This window comes from Ylistrum balloti, unplaced genomic scaffold (assembly GCF_031769215.1).
Source record: "Ylistrum balloti isolate Yb309-2 unplaced genomic scaffold, AGI_CSIRO_Ybal_v1 Utg370708, whole genome shotgun sequence".
NCBI lineage: Eukaryota > Metazoa > Mollusca > Bivalvia > Pectinida > Pectinidae > Ylistrum > Ylistrum balloti.
In genome coordinates, this window is record NW_026782424.1 from 65,322 (window position 1) to 78,880 (window position 13,559).

The window sequence follows — 13,559 nt, forward strand, 5'->3', positions numbered from 1 at the left end:
TTTTGAAGTGAATACTATGATGTCTCTACCTGATAATAACGTCGAGTTAACCTCTCAGGATCCTTCTCTGCCAGTAATTGTTTGAATTAAGCCTCATCCATGGAGGCCAACCTGTGTTTAGGCTGCTGTGGATTGTTCGCTATCTCTGGTATTGTTTACGCCTGCCAATAACAGCAACCCGAAGCGCAGAAGAAAGCAGTGTTCTGATTGAACACTCAGTGGTCTAATATTGTAAATCCCCTTGTTACTATGTAAAGACACAACTGAATTGTTAGAGCCAATCAGTAATCAGGAAAATCGCAAGCCATATAATAAAGTAGGTTTTCAAAATTTGAGTGAATCCCACAGAAAAGCACCAATCTAGCTTAAAATCTGAGAGTTGAAATTTCTAACATTAGATTTAGAGCTAGATGTATCAGTTTCAGTATCTATGATATTATTACAGGACAATGAAACAACATTTGATGGTTGTGAAAGAGATATGCTCAGTATCATATGGGTGGGCTTATTACTGGACATGGGCTAGAGATTGATGAAATATAGTACGTGTGTAAATCTGAATGTTTCTGGCCTTAGTAAAAAGAATGATGGGTCTGTATTTATACAAACCACTAACAAATACAGTGAGGAATCCGGATTATGTTACTGATGGTGCATGTGTATGTTTCCAGCAATATATGAAGGTAAACCGGTCGTCCTTCAGAGATATCTCTTTTTCCTACAGTCCAAAGTCAAAGACAGTGATTACACCCGTAAGTCACCATAGGTTTGTCAGGACAGGAGTTAAACAGCGCTTCATCGCAGAACATGGAAATCCAGAACCTTTAATCTAACAAGTTTATATGTGTATTCTATGTTCTTAACCTTACATTATTATTACATGTTTAGATTAACACAGTTTATGTGAGAGGAGTATGCTGGGTGGGGGTTGCACTGCTCTTTTAGTTTCTTAATCAAATTTTTTATTATACTTTTTTATAACTCTTTTGAATCAATATTTTCATTTAAAAAATATATTTTTGAAAAGCGCTATTAATTTTTGAAGTATTTCCCCATTGCTAAACACGAGAATAATTTTTTGTTTATGCAGAGATTAATCTGTAACTAGTCATATTTAATGAGTCTTGTTTTCTCAGTGTTTTCTCAGCTTCACTTCTACAAAAGAGCTTTACGCCTGATCAACGCTGTTTTTCAATGTCAAACAAACATTCAAACCTTACTATAATTCATAAATAGGCTTACATAATAAGGACTGATTTTTTTAACACAAAAACAAAATTTTGAATATTATGGAAAAAATACCACAAAATATTTATAAGACCAGAAGAAAATGTACCAGGAAGTATGTTGTATGTATTGGAGACTTGACTAACCAAGATTGTCCCACTATCTAGTTATAGTATAGACAAATGTATGCACCTTTGTCACCACTAATCCATTTTTACCCAAGCTCCTATTTTTGAATTTAAACCACTATTTGACATCTTGAATTTGAAATGTATATTGGAAGGCTTTTGAATATGCGTATAAAATGTATGCAAATATATTGTATATGGTACTGCTTGAAGGGAAATAACTTTATGATATACTTGTTCAATAAGTAGAGAATGCATGGATGTGAATGTATGTCATACATCAAGGAAGGAAAGTCTTTGTGTCTTGTGCATGGCAGAGATATACACTATAAACAGAATCAGTACAGCTTATGTATCGTCCACTGGTATATATCTCTTGACAAAATCTCAGTTTTCTTCAGTCATATTTCATTCTATCTGAAATGCGGAATGTCTTCAAATTATAAATTCTAACATTGCTGCACAGACAGGAAAATTCCTTTTGCAAAATTTCTTTTCCTGGAGGAATATTATTAATTTCTAACCATTTTCTCCAAAACGATTTGTGAAAAATTAAACAATATTTAACAGTTATTATGAGTATCAATGTAAAATGCTTTAGAAAGAAAAATGAAAATAGCAACATAAATGCTCATCAAAGGGATTCATTTGTGAGAAGAAGTTATTGATTCAAAGAAGTTAAAGATAAATCAGCACTCCTGAATGTTACAAAGGAAGTCATAGATATGACAAAGATAGAAATGATTTTTTAAAAAATTCAGAAAATTATTAAATTATAGATTAATTTGTTTTGCGCTGCCAGTCACTGACACAGATTTTCTTTGATGTATTGACAGGCATCGCCCCCCGGCCAGCCCCCGTCCCCACCCCGCGAGTACGAGTCCCTGGCCGAGGTCAAACGCGAGCTACATTATGCTGACCTTGACATTGCTAGTCGTCCACCAGGCGTCCCAGCTCCTAGGCTCAGCAAGCACACACCGACTGAATATGCTACTGTCAAATTTGTATAGCTTTGGCAGTTTTTATGGAGTCGTGAGTTGGATGGAAGTATGCTTGTGTGGGTGTATGATAGAATGTATATGGATTTTATCATGCAAGTTTGTGTCCAAGACGAAGCGTTTGAGCAACATTAATTTAACTTTACAAGATTAAGATGATGATCGTTTTTTTTTTTTTTTTGTGTGTTATGTGGCGACATTTTTGTGTGCAATATTTCTGTGTCTTAACTTGTTTTTTTTTCATCTTTATTCATCATTACATGAATAGGCAGGACCAATTTTAATTGAAGGTGAGGAGTATAAATTGTCTCATTCAACATTGACATTCTTTTGGCCTAGTTAAGTAGTTCTCAAATAAGTGAGGGTCTTCACATTTCTGAAAGTAATAAATGTAATAAAACATAAATATTTATTAAAAAGACATTCTGGTATCCTTGGAACCAAAAGTAAGTAAATAATCGGAGCTTGTCGAAGCTAGATTTTTTTTCCTTTTTTTTTTCATAATTGATTGGAATATAAATGTCAGTGGTTGAAGCAGGAATTTTTTATTTCTTTTAATAATTTGTTGGAAGTTGTCAATGGTAAAAAAACAGATATTTAGATAATATTCATGTCTTTGAAAAGAAACAAAAAGAATTGATCAATTACTCAATAATGCTAAGCTTTTTGAAGCCTGGACTATTTTTTTGATAATAATTTGGATTTGTCTGTGGTAGAGAAATAAATCAAATAACCAAGGTAATTCTTCCATTGACTTTAGGCTGAGTGTTTGCCGTCTGATTTTGCCACTGTCACACAATTTCTGTATCAATTTCAGAATTTGTCAGCTGTTTGTGTTTTTTTTTCTATGAAATAGACATCAGCTTTTGTTCATGTTTTTTTTGACAGTTTTGAAATGGATGTAACAACTGCTATGATTCAGAGATTGTAATATCATGTCCGTGTTATGTGAGTGTGTGTGGCCGTTGGTCTTGTAACAACTTGCTATGGACAATTCCAATCAGAACAAAATAGAGATTTGGATTTTTTTGTCCATTTCTTAGGGTGAAAAAACAAATATTTTGAGTCAATTTTAAAAATTAGCGAAAGACTTGTTCAAGAAATTTCTGATTCACTGGTTCTGATGTTAACACTTTCAATAAAATATCTCTATTTAAACAAAGTTTTAACTGATTAAATAAGATTTAAAAAAAAAAAATTTATCCTTAGAGACAATGTCATTTAAATGTCTATTTGAAAAAGGGATGATGAGATTGTCACACGTAATCGCGTGGAATTATTGTCTATATTTTGTACAAGTGAACATCAAGTGATTCATCTATAAACAAGTCCCAGGACACATGATACACATTTTTCTGAATTGTCCCATTAAAATTTGGAAAATTAAAATCCTATATATAAGATAATGTCCAATTATTAGCTTTTTTATGGTGGAAAATGTCCCAACATACAAATAAATCTCTTTGTTAAATCTGATATTAGATGTAGAAATTTTCACACCTTTTGTAACATCATAATACCTTTAATAATATTCAAAGTCTGATATGACAAAACAAAACAAATTTCATCAAAAAATTTTTAGCGACCAAAGTTTTTTTGAAAGAGTGACTTGGTACCCAATGAAAACCAGTCCAAGTGATGCATACAGTGTAATTATTAAATCTTTACACAATCCTTGGTGTGATATTCCAAGATATTAAATTTTTTTGTTAAAATCAAGTTTTAGGCATGCCACGTTTTAATTTATTGCATTATTGGCATGGTTCAGTGTATACACATGTACTTGACAATGTCCCAGAATTACCAGATCTATGAATATTATGAAATTATTGAATTATTGGGCGTGTGCACTGTCCCAGATTTCAACCTTTTTTTTAGGATCATGTTGTGTTTTCCTAGTTCATCTCCTAGGTTTCAAACTTAAGGTTTTATCTAACAGATGCTATTCATTAGTATGTTTTGTTGTATAATCTTAAGTCACATAACTCTGAATTATTGTAAGTCAATGCAGGAAGTTTCCATCAAAATTCATTGTTAAAAAATTATAGCAATTTTACTTCTTGTTTGCACGTAATTTTTTTTCCTTAATTCCTATTGGTTGATATTTTTATATGTTACAATTGTTTTGTAATATTTACGCCATGATGTCAGTTCCCATTGGTCAGATGTTGTTGTTGGTAGGGTTATTAACGTCTGTTATACCTCGGTATTTTGTAATTTTTGTACCTATATTTTATGTAAATATGTGCTTAGAGAAAAATGTTGTTAAAGAGAGTAGAGGTGTGAGTAGTGTTCCTCTGATATATCCTTCATCGTATATATTACCTAGAATTGTGTGGAACATTTTTCTATTTTGTAAAGAAGAGCTTCAATGAAACTAATTTACTTGTATGCGATTGCCCAGAAATCTGGATCACATACTTGCACTGCTCTGCTTTTTATCTATTAGAGATTTGACTTGAACTTCATGACAATCACTTGTCTTTATGAGATAAATTTGTCAAAGGAAAGGCTTTCCAGGTAAAATGTAAAGCTGTCCGTTTTTATTCTCTTCTGATATAGAACAATACATACATCATTAGGTAATATATTATACATAGACTTCTGTTTGATACCGCATTCTCTGAAGAGGTCATTGTACAAAGAGATGTTGGATAGGATATTGGGATATCAGTTGTTATAATGTGCTTAAAGAGCGCTCCGTTGATAAGATCCAAAGTGTATATCTGGTATTTAAAGCTGAACTGTGCTGAGAGAAAACAATTGCGATGTTGATAGGTCAAGCCTGGTGTTCATGTAAATGTTGGTGCTACAATGTCTAAATGACTCGCTTGTAAGGTATTCTAAATCACAACTTCATAATACTTACTAAGTATCAAGTTCAGTTTTCAATTCCTTGCTTTTATTGAAAAAAAAGTCTACTCATGTAGAATCCTCGTTACTCCAGGTGTTAGGATCACTTTCACACTCTGTAAATGACGATACTAATGTAGAATCGAGGTGTTAGGATCACTTTCACACTATGTAACCCAGGGAGTACTGACGATACTGGTGTTCCAGGTGTTAGGATCACTTTCACGCTCTGTAACCTAGGGAGTACTGACGATATTAATGTAGAATCCTCGTTACTCCAGGTGTTAGGATCACTTTCACACTATGTAACCCAGGGAGTACTGACGATACTAATGTAGAATCCTCGTTACTCCAGGTGTTAGGATCACTTTCACACTCCGTAACCCAGGGAGTACTGACGATACTAATGTAGAATCCTCGTTACTCCAGGTGTTAGGATCACTTTCACACTCCGTAACCCAGGGAGTACTGACGATACTTGTAGAATCCTCGTTACTCCAGGTGTTAGGATCACCTTCACACTCCGTAACCCAGGGAGTACTGACGATACTAATGTAGAATCCTCGTTACTCCAGGTGTTAGGATCACTTTCACACTCCGTAACCCAGGGAGTACTGACGATACTAATGTAGAATCCTCGTTACTCCAGGTGTTAGGATCACTTTCACACTCCGTAACCCAGGGAGTACTGACGATACTAATGTAGAATCCTCGTTACTCCAGGTGTTAGGATCACCTTCACACTCTGTAACCCAGGGAGTACTGACGATGCTAATGTAGAATCCTCGTTACTCCATGTGTTAGGATCACTTTCACACTCTGTAACCTAGGGAGTACTGATGATACTAATTTAGAATCCTCGTTACTCCAGGTGTTAGGATCACTTTCACACTCTGTAACCCAGGGAGTACTGACGATACTAATGTAGAATCCTCGTTACTCCAGGTGTTAGGATCACCTTCACACTCTGTAACGCAGGGAGTACTGACGATATTAATGTAGCCAAGTAAACCTGCCAAAAGCTGCTGTTTCTTATTGATTGTATGGTGCTTGCTTAGAAATCTTCCCAGAAGTTATTTTTACCAATGTATGTAGTTATTTGACCTTGAAGGTCTGTAAAAATGGTCACCTTGACCTATAAAGTGCCATATCCATGTCTGTATAGTCAGTCTAACAATACTTTGATGATTCTGTTAAAAAGCATGACAGATATTTTATACAGTAATTAGTATGGATGTTTGTTATGGTGAGAGGAAAAGAAAGCCAGTGATGTTTTCTGTAAGTAAATCTTCAGCACCGATTCTATCATGTTTTAATATATCAATTCACTAATATGGGGTTGTATGCTTGCTTGTTTTCATAAATTTTGTATATTTTTTACAATGAATTTAAGTCCACAAATCTGATTTTTTCTCCCATTGAAAATATCATTAAACAGATATATAACATTATTAGGAAAAATACAAATGAATAGTTCTACTTACCTAGGGGCACATTAGATACATCCATCATCATCAGTTCGTTATCAGTAATAGGCCCATGTCCGGTAATAAGCCCATCCATATCGATTACAGTTCAGAAGAATGGGCTTTTCTCATCCTTGGTATGTCAGGAGTTATGATCACTTTCGCTCTCTGCATCGCTTGAACATTGTCGAGACAAAACTAAGGTACCATGTGGACAAGACGAAAAGATTAGTTTGATCCTTTGATGTACATCAAACGAATCTCAGGGTCGCATAACGGTATATTGTTATGGTTTTGAAGCTGGTTGTTGCTCCTTTTCAATCTTCAAAAAGAGGGTATCAGCCTGTGATTGGTCAGTTTTTTTCTCCTGGAACCAATCAAATTCCTTTGCTTGTGCCAGCAGGTTTGTCATGACATGTTTCAGGAGTGCAAGAACGAAAGTGAAAGTAACCCCTGGAGTATTGAGGATGGGGCTGTTCTCATTTGCCCACTGTTTGTTAAATGATAGATAAATTATAAATAGATAAATGTTAAATTAGATAATAAATTTGATGAATAAGGCAACAAGACATTGTCATGTAATAAGCCCACCCCCTGACCTTGAATTAGAAGTAATGTATGTTGGAACCCACGATTTATTACAGAATAAATATACTAATGACAAAGAACTGTGATTACTTGGCTACACCTTGGAATCATGTTATGATTATTTTTTAACGGGACCAAAGAAAGTGATTCTGTCCTTGTCTATTTTTATATATAGGTATATCTAGTGTACTGTTACATCTTGCCTGATAACATTATCATTAACATTATTTTTATTTTGAGAGAAGAATATTAGACATTCTATGTATTCAAGAAAAGAATCTCTTTAAGGTATATGATAACTAAATGTTAATCGGGATATCACAACTTTCATACAAATTCAATATTAATTAATGAAATTTTATATGCAATGTACATGTCTCCATGGTGATATAAAGTCTCTTAGCTAAAATTATGTATAATTCAGTAAAATATACACGGAAAAATGGAAACATAGAAAGTGTTATGATTTACAGTATATCAAAGTCACAAATATCAGAAGGTCAGAAAGCTAAATTAATGTATATTTCAGTAAAAAATTTATGGAAAAATGGAAACATAGAAAGTGTTATGATTTACAGTATATCAAAGTCACAAATATCAGAAGGTCCCTTCATTTAATGTTCTACATCGTGAAGTAAGACTTGGACACTTGCAGGGATGTTGTTTAATCAATATTACATCGGTCCAGTATGATATACTAAGCCAGTAGATGTTACCCTTGTTTTATAAATGTTTTGTATTCATTAGACTTGTTATAATATGTTATTTTCATCCGTGTATGAATTTGTTAAAATGTTGTCACTTTCATTCCAATTTAATCTCAATTAATGAGTGTTTTAAAACTCATTTACCACTTATATTCAGTTGCACTGTATAACAAGCAGACATTTTGTTTTTGTTTTTGTTAAAGAATTAATTTTTTTGCGGTTTTGAATCTTAAGAGAGTTTTTCTTGGTAACTATCTTTGAAGTAGATACATGTGTTAATGAAATAACCTTCCTCATTATTTCATTAATTTCTTTTTTACAAATTCATGGGTGTGTTCACACCTGGAATTTTAAATTTGACAAGAAATATTTATTTATAAGTGACCATCTGTAATCATATCCATTTGAGAATCACATTCAGGCTTAAAAAACCAAGAAGTTTTATGAAAATATCGCATTATTTGAGAAGATTTTACTAATGTTTGATAAAAAGCTGCTGGTTATTTATAAACTGTTGTGTTTTGTCCACTGTCAATTAATTAAAAACTTTTTTGTTATAAAATTCATTATTTGATTCACCTCTCAATTCATTCATTAATTTTTTATAATTTGAAAATCTATTTTGCCTGAAACATTGATGTAACCATATTAATCTGGATTTATATCAAATCAAGTATAATTTTATCATACAGTACTTAAAACATTTTATATTGTCAGTTTGTTTATATCTGAAAAAAAATCAACACTAATGGGTTATGTATGTAGTAAACAAGATTGAAAGTCTGATGTTAAGTATCCAGAGAAAGGATTATCAAACTAGATATACACTCTAATATGAAGATGATAATTAATACAAACTATTTATTGGTGTTTGAACTAAGTAACCAAGATATGTGCCTAAGGAATTGTTACACAATTTTTTATCCATTTGTAATTACTTATAAGAGGATGATGTATTTGAAAAACATAAAACACAGAACTTTTCCTTCACTTTCTCTGTATACTTTATCAGTGTTTTTCATTAACATATTTGAGTTTCACAGAACAAGATTTTTTGACATTTTCTTCCCAGTCTCTCTCTGACATAGCATTTTGATATTTTCCTCCTTTTAAGAAAAAAAAATTATTTAGTTGTGTACTAGATAAATATATTTTGTAGGATGTATTTGAGAGCTTCACTAAGAACTAAAGTTATGCACCTGCTGTGATAGAATTATCTAAACAACGTATCGATCTGATTATAACATGTTAATACCAGGAACTATGAAATAAAAAGACATACACTGTTACATCTTGTCACTATTTTGATGTTTTATTGTATGGTATCTTACTTACCACTAGGGGTGTAGAGCCAAGGTCGTACTTCAGGTGTAGGTATGGTAGGTTTTGTGGCGATTTAAGAATTGTACAAACTAAGAAAGGGGTGTGGTCAATCACAACAAACTTTGGATCTTCAATGTGATAACTTTATTACTACATCTACCGGTTACACCCGAACATTTAGGTTTCTTCAGGACAAAATACCACAATTTGTCCTGCAGAAGTCCACATTAAGTAACCATCCACTTTATCCACATTTGTTCATTGTGTTCCGTCACAGAGGTAAATCTTCATTACGAAATAATCCTCTCTTTCCAATCTGTAAAGTTTAAGGAATCATCAGTACTGTCTAGTCATTCATGTAGAATCTGTCAACCTCTACTGAAGGTCAAAATAATCAAGTTTCTATTTTTTTCTTGCACTGCATTCTTCAACTTAAAAATAATCTTGGTTTAACCCTTTTTTGGTTTGGGCCAGTATTGATTTCTTAATTTCATCAAAATTAAAAAAATTTTGCTTCAGTTAAAATATTTATGTATTTTCCAAATACTTACTGAATACAGGGAAAAATTTGCGGTATTTTCTACTTTAGTCCGTTTTGCCATCAAGGTGAAAATATCAAGTGGGCTATCATCATTGAGATGTTTTCATGAATTAAAGGAGAAAAACAAAGAGATTATACAAAGACAATTTAATCCAGGGTAACGTTTCCCAGCATACAGTATTTTAAAAATCTTAGATGTGAATGTTTATGAAGAAAAACACTCTTTGATTAGGAAGTCTTCATGAAATGATTATCACCAAATTTTTGACCTTCAGTTTTGTAAGGATCCAAACTTTAAAAAAAATCCTCCCCCAAAAAATGTTGAATACATATCCTAAAAATACTCTAAGGACAATTTCAATTTTAGACAAATTTGTGCAATTATGAATTCACGCATCTGCAAATGATTGCTAAATTGATGACATTTATAATGTTTAGTGTAATTACTGGAATGGTGTTATAGCTAAGTGATAAAATAAGACTGTAAAGTCATTCTCTACAACATCATAAATACAAACTGTGTGAGAACCAACACATGTTTGTAAACAGGGAAGATAATATGTAAAATATTCACAAGTAACTAATGAAAGTTGTGAAAATTACGACTCCTGTGGCCTACTCCTTTCTGCGGTCAGATCAGTTCATCTGCACTTTAAAATCTAAAGATTTCAGATTTGAAACATCAGGTTGGACATGGAAGAATTAATACAATGAAAGAATAATTAGTAAAGTCAGTAGTAGTTCAATGTCATAAGCAAACAACCTTGGTTGAACTGATAATTCAAACAGCCTTGTATTTGTCTTCTGAATGTCAGTGCAATGAGAAGGGAGGTAACTTCTACAGACTAAAATAGCCTCGTAGCTATTTTAATCTGGTGTGTCCAGCTAAATCCGTATAAATATGCATGAGAATATAATGTTTCTGGATTGTATTTATATTAACTTTTCATAACTATGTTGTGTGTGTTTTGTTTTTTTGTTTAGTGAATATAAATGATGTTTTTGTTTCATTTTTGTCTAGAAATACGGGCAATGCTTGTGACTTCAGTATAAAATCAAAATGTAATTATTACAATTTTCGTCGTTACAGAAACATGGACATGACAACAATGCGTTGGATGAGCCACGTGAAGAGAAGAGATCTCGCCGACGGGATCGTGATCGTCGAGATTATGATGATGGACGTGGTCACTCCAACAAGGCAATGTATGATTACAGTGATGATGACCGAGACGGTGGGTCAATGGATGGAGGTGGACATCCTGTTGGTATTGGATCTTCTGTGTAACCTCATGTATATTATTTCAGCTTAACCCAGCTGTCACAGGGAGGTCTGAATAATGGTATTGACAAAATCAATTTATGCAGTCAATTTAAAGAGCATGTTGAGTATGTAGGTGAATAATGGATGTGTTCGGTTCTGATTGTGAAAGACAGGATTGTGCTACCAACATATTGTATTGAAGATGGGACGATTTGTGGATTTATGCATTATTTCATGTCTCATACATGATAAACGAAAGCTACAATATCTCATTCGGTATGAAACTACATCATAATGTTTGGAATGGAAATTTCATCAATTTGTATATGGTATATGATTGGTTATCAGCAGTTTAAGTGATCTCTGTAAAGAGGTATTGATAGATGAGACAAACTCTTCACTTCCTGAAAAAAACAGAACAGAAATAGATATAGACACATCCAATATCCAACACAGCTTGTGTATACAACACCTTCACTACACACAGTTACTTCCCTTTGAAAATTCAAAATTGAAAAGAAATCTGTAAGAAATTTGTAAAATTCTTACATAACATGAATAGAGATATTGAGAAAAGTTACAGATAAATATACAAAAAAGGAATAGTTATTATCAAGTTATGATATCTAGACAACAGAATTGTGTTAGCTAACTAATGAAAGGTAAATAGCCAAGACAATAGGGATATGTATATCTATAAGTATCAGTAGCTAGATTGGGAAAAGGAAAGACATTAAAAATTATATTTACCAAAATATCTGTATTTTATCTTATACATAAATACTAGTAGTTGGACATAAATTTACGAAGCTGTGTTCTCATTACACTTCAGTGTTTGATGGTGTCAGATATGTTAGATATCTATACAGATTGAAAGGGAAATAATTCTCTTCTGTATGGAAATATGTAGTTTTGCATCAGAAAAGAAAATATGGAATGGAATTATAGAAAAATAGTAGATTTGACAACATTTGGTGAATAAAAAGTTAAACAATTTTAAATGTTACATCATGTAGAGATATTTTTGATGTTGTTTTTAAAAACGTAAATTAATATATACATATCATGCTACTACAAATATATGTCACACTTTGTGTGAATTTCTGCTGTTTTAAACTCTAATTCTATACTTTTTACTTCAACAAAGTTTTTTTTTTGGTTTCGAAGTACTTTGTTGTGTGATCGTACCATTGTTTGATTTTTTAGTGAATTAAACGGAATGTGATTCCGATTTTTGTAGATGTTATCCATAATCAATGTTGATTAAATGTATTTGTGAAATTTATGTTTACATGAAATCACTGTTATGTATCATTGGAATCAAATCATTAAGAAAGATAACATTCCTGTGTGTTTGTTTTAAGAGTTAAAACAAAGTATTTTTAATTATCAATTTTAAAATTTAATGTGTTGATTTATGAAAATTTAGGTAAAATATCTATATATACACCTCCTATGGCAGACAATATCATTGAGAACATTTATACAAATACCTGTATATTGTGTATAGTTAGAGATTGGAAATTCACAACTCGCACAGGAATTCAGATATGAGAAATATTTTGAGAGAGAAGAAAAAATCTGGTTTAAGTTCTTGTTTACATTTTAGTTTCTTTTTGTTTTTGTTTTTTTTTCTGTTTTATCAAAATCAAAAACTATGAAAAAGTAATTGTGATAGGAATGTGTTACAGAAAAAATCACGGAAAGAAATTGAGGTCATATGGATAATGTGTTGTGGATCCAGATACCATGCACAATGCATTATTACGGGCAAAAACAAATTTTAGGCATTAACTCTTTTTGGTAAACAAACGGAATCATAAGAAAGTGTATTGACTACGATTTCTGTAAAGATTACATTCAGAAGTTGCAATCAGCTCTATAATATTTAAGTGCAACTCTTTCAGTGTGAGAACCCCTAAAATACAATAACTCTGGAAATATATATTTTACAGTATACAAGGAAAGAGAAAGTGGTATATATGTAAGGTTGTTATTTAACATGGAGACTTGAATTGTTTGAAAGATATTTGGTTTGTTTTATTGTTGATGGTTGTAACAATACATTGAGATGCGGAGACAGAAATACAAGTAGAGATTTATTGAACACAAATTCTCACTGAATCTGACAATGGGCATTGCAAGTCATGGAACTTTTCGAAGAATTTACCAATTCTTTCTCTGAATCTGTTTATACAGTGGATAGTTCTTCCATGGGTTGTTAAGAGAATTAGGGAATACCAGTGGGATCTTCACTTGAACTAAACTGTTGATATGGCGTGTAGTATATTGTTAATTGATTATATTGCATTTAGATTAGTAATCTCAAAACGATTTAAAGTGCCATCAAATTCATTATGAATTACTGTGTACATAAGTAAACGTTATTATAGACAGCGTAGTGTGACAAAATCAGTTAGAAATGTATTGATGTAGATGTCTCTGTACTACTGTACACTAATAT

At 32.3% G+C, this 13,559-nt stretch overlaps 1 protein-coding gene across 1 annotated transcript in view; it reads left to right on the plus strand.

Moving 5' to 3' along the window:
• Window positions 1-11,365, plus strand: part of LOC132557708 (uncharacterized) — a 54,089-nt gene extending 42,724 nt beyond the window's left edge. Inside the window, exon 12 of the mRNA XM_060222228.1 lies at window positions 10,922-11,365. Within this exon, the coding sequence (XP_060078211.1) occupies window positions 10,922-11,119 (198 nt within the window). The 3' untranslated portion in view covers window positions 11,120-11,365. The remainder of the gene's footprint in view (window positions 1-10,921) is intronic.
• The last annotated feature ends 2,194 nt before the right edge of the window (window positions 11,366-13,559 follow it).